General features: G+C 43.5%; 1 protein-coding gene across 2 annotated transcripts in view; it reads right to left on the bottom strand.

Annotated features, from left to right (window-relative positions):
- Positions 1-1,391: 1,391 nt before the first annotated feature.
- The window catches only part of FUT11 (fucosyltransferase 11), an 8,552-nt gene continuing 6,088 nt past the window's right edge, over positions 1,392-3,855 (bottom strand). The window contains exon 3 of one of the 2 annotated variants that reach the window (XM_003783553.3): positions 1,392-2,113. In XM_003783553.3, the coding sequence (XP_003783601.1) occupies positions 1,966-2,113 (148 nt within the window). In that variant the 3' untranslated portion in view covers positions 1,392-1,965. Of the gene's footprint in view, positions 2,235-3,855 lie in introns of both variants that reach the window. The other variant, XM_023509593.1, reaches the window with a different exon arrangement.

Here is a 3,855-nt window from a genome sequence, read left to right on the forward strand (position 1 = left end):
AGCCACAGGCGCTGAGCCCGCAGCTCAATTTATAATTGCTAAATTGTGGAAACAGCCTAAATGCCCCTCAACCCAGGAATGGATTGGCAAGCTGTTGTTTTGGTGGGCCCGGGCTGGATTCGAACCCACCACCTTAGGTGTATGTGGCTGGCACCTTAGCCACTTGAGCCACAGGCGCTGAGCCAGTAGCATAAAATTGTATGGAAGACATAGTAACAGAATAAATAAAACTGGAAAAAATTCATTGCACTTAAAAGTGAAAAGTGCGACCAACTATGAGGCTGCTGGGCTATTTCCATGACTCTTTGCTAAATGAGACTTTGTAGTATATAAAAAATAATAAAATAGATGGAAGAGTTCATTAGCCAGACAGAAAAGAACAAATACCTCTAAAAAATTGCACTTTTTGGCTGGGCATGAGGGCTCATGCCTGTAATCTTAGCACTCTGGGAGGCCAAAGAAGGAGGATCACTTGAGCTCAGGAATTTAAGACCAGTCTGAGCAAGAGTGAGACCCCATCTCTGCTAAAAATAGAAAAATTAGCCAGACGTCAGAGCAGGTGTCTATAATCCCAGTTACTTGGGAGGCTGAGGCAGGAGGATTGTTTGAACCCAGAAGTTTGAGGTTGCTATAAGCCAGGCTGAAGCCATGGCTTTCTAGCCTGAGGCAACAGAGACAGAAAAGAAAAATTACACCTCTTCTTCCCCTTTTTTTTTTAAATCAATGTACTCACCAAAAACATGCACTTTAATTCACATTGGTCTACTTTAACATTTCAAAATCATTTAAATTCAACATATACATATATATATATATATGACTTTTTCTGCCATCATTTCCAGCCTTGGTCTCCATCTTTCTTTCTTTTTTTTGAGACCTAGACTCACTCTGTGCCCTGGGTAGAGTGCCCTGGCATCATAGCTCACAGCAACCTCAAACTCCTAAGCTCAGGCAATCCACCCATCTTGGCATCCCAGAGTGCTAGCCCATCTTTGATCTAAAATAGAACAGGGCAATACATTAAATTGACATGGCATATAATAGCCATTGAATCTTATGTACTTGAGATGAAAAAGAATTATAAATATACCCTAAATAAGCAAACCAGAAGAATAATGCTAAGGTTTCTGTATCTCCATCAGAAACTGTGGGAAATGGCCTAAAACCAGGAAATAAAAAGACATTTAAAATAAAAAGTTTGACATGAAAAGTAAATGATATAAAAAACATAACCCAAGGTGAGCATGGTGGGTCATACCTGTAATCTTAGCACTCTGGGAGCCCAAGATGGGTAGATAGCTTGAGCTCACGAGTTTGAGACCAGCCTGAGCAAAAGTGAAACTCTGTCTCTACTAAAAATAGAAAAACTGAGGCAAGAGGATTGCTTGAGCCCAAGAGTTTGAGGTTGCTGTGAGCTATGATGCCTTGGCACTCTACCCAGAGTGCCAGCTTCAGACTTGGTCTCAAATTAAAACTCTAACAAACCAGAAAACAACCCACCAGAAGTTCTGCTTCACCAACATAACATTTTATAAAGCAAGAAATAATGAAAAGAAATCACTGGGAAAGGTACTGAATAATGAGGGATTAGAACAGAAGTTGTAAGTTGTAACCTGACCCATCTTACCTCACAAATAGTCAAGTACAATGGAAGAGATAAAACAGAGAAGTGAGAAGTCCTTTAAAAGTTCTGTTAGACCAGCCCTCAAATCAAATGGCTTCTGTCTCCCACTGAACCAAGAATTGTAAGGCCTCTAGCTCTCCCTGAGAAGAGAGGCCCTTTTACCTCAGGCTGAGACCTTGGTGATGCACCATTAAGACAAAATAGCAGTGGATGTAACCGGAACTTCCTGAATCCATGAAAAGATAACATTTATTAAGAGTCTGTGCAGTGGATATCCTTATGTTCCATGGCAGAACAAGATCTCCTTTGCTCTACTAAATTAAAGAATTGTGCAAGGGCAATTAGAGATTTTGGTTCTTTTTCATGAAGATCTCATGTAGGTAATCCCAAAATTTACTTTGCTGTGTTTCATTGTTATACATCATAGCAGTGAGAGCTTCCCCCTGGTCCAGACCTTGCCAATAATCTTGCAGCCACATCTCCTTCCAGCTGAAATACCAAAATGGGAGTTGGATTATTGAACTGGAGCACCACTTTAAATGCTGCTTTTCTCTGAGTGGGGCCAATGAAATCTTAAGTATATATAGTAGTCTCTAGCTAGGACAAGATTCTGCTCTGAAGGGAAGGAAATGTGAAGTAAATCCAATACTAGCCCAGGGGACAGAAAGTAAGCCAATGAGTTAAAATTCCTGATCTGCTTGCTTCTGGCTCCCAAATTCGGAAGGAGTTCATAAGAAGGCACAGCAGGAGCTAGACTGTCACTTTTTTTTTTTCAGACAGAGTCTCACTTTGTTGCCCTTGGTAGAGTGCCATGGTATCACAGCTCACAGCAACCTCAAACTTTCGGGTTCAAGAGATCTTCTTGCCTCAATTTTTCTTTCTTTCTTTATTTATTTGAGACAGAGCTTCAAGCTGTCACCCTGGGTAGAGTGCCTTGGCATCACAGCTCATAGCAACCTCCAATTCCTGGGCTCAAGCAATTCTCCTGCCTCTACATCTCAAGTACCTAGGACTACAGGTGCCCGCCACAATGCCCAGCTATGTTTTGGTTGCAGTCATCATTGTTTGGTGGCCGGGATGGATTCAAACCCACCAGCTCAGGTGTATGTGGCTGGTGCCTTAGCCACTTCAGCCACAGGTGCTGAGCCAGTTTTTCATTTTTAGTAGAGACAGGGTCTTACTCTTGCTCGGGGTGGTCTTGAACTTGTGAACTCAAACAATCCACTCACCTCAGCCTCCCAGAATGCTAGGATTATGGGTGTGAGCCATGGTGCCCAGCCAACTTTTTTGAGTTTTTTTGAGACAGAGTCTCACTCTGTCACCCAGAGCATCAGCTTAGCTCATGGCAACCGCAAACTCCTGGGTTCAAGAAATCCTGCTGTCTCAGCCTCACAAGTAGCTGGAACTATAAGGAACCTGCCACAATACCTGGCTAATTTTTCTATTTTTTAGAAATGGGGTCTTGCTCTTGCTCAGGCTGGTCTTGAACTCCTGAGCTTCTCCTACCTCAGCCTCCCAGAGTGCTAGGATTACAGGCATGAGCCACCATGCCAGGCCTTTTTGTTGTTGTTGTTTTTAAAGACAGGGTCTCACTCTGTCACCATGGCTGAAGATCAATGGCACAATTATAACTCACTAAAACCTCAAATTTCTGAGCTTCAGCCTCAGCCTTCCAAGTAGATGAGACTACAGGTGCACTACCACCACCATGCCCAACTATAAATTTTTTTTTGTTTTGAGACAGAGCCTCAAGCTGTCACCCTGGGTAGAGTGCCATGGCATCACAGCTCATAACAACTTCCAACTCCTAGGCTTAAGCTATTCTCTTGCCTCAGCCTCCCACATAGCTGGGACTACAGGTGCCTGCCACAACAACTGGCTATTTTTTGGTTGTAGTTGTCATTGCTGTTTGGCAGGTCTGGGCTGGATTCGAATCCGCGAGCTCTGGTGTATGTGGCTGGTGCCTAAGCCGCTTGACCTACAAGCCAACTATTAATTTTCTAAGAGACAAGAGTCTCAGCTGGGTGCAATGGCTCATGCCTATAATTCTAGCTCTCTGTGAGGCTGAGGTGGGAGAATCGCTTGAGCTCAGGAATTTGAGAACAGCCTAAGAGTGAGACCCTGTCTCTGCTAAAAACAGAAAAATTAGCTGAGCGTTGTGGCAGGCACCTGTAGTCCCCACTACTGGGGAGGGTGAGGCGGGAGGATTGCTTAAACCTAGGAGTTTGAGG

Source organism: Otolemur garnettii, unplaced genomic scaffold (assembly GCF_000181295.1).
Source record: "Otolemur garnettii isolate 467f Iridium unplaced genomic scaffold, OtoGar3 scaffold00008, whole genome shotgun sequence".
Taxonomy (NCBI): Eukaryota; Metazoa; Chordata; class Mammalia; order Primates; family Galagidae; genus Otolemur; species Otolemur garnettii.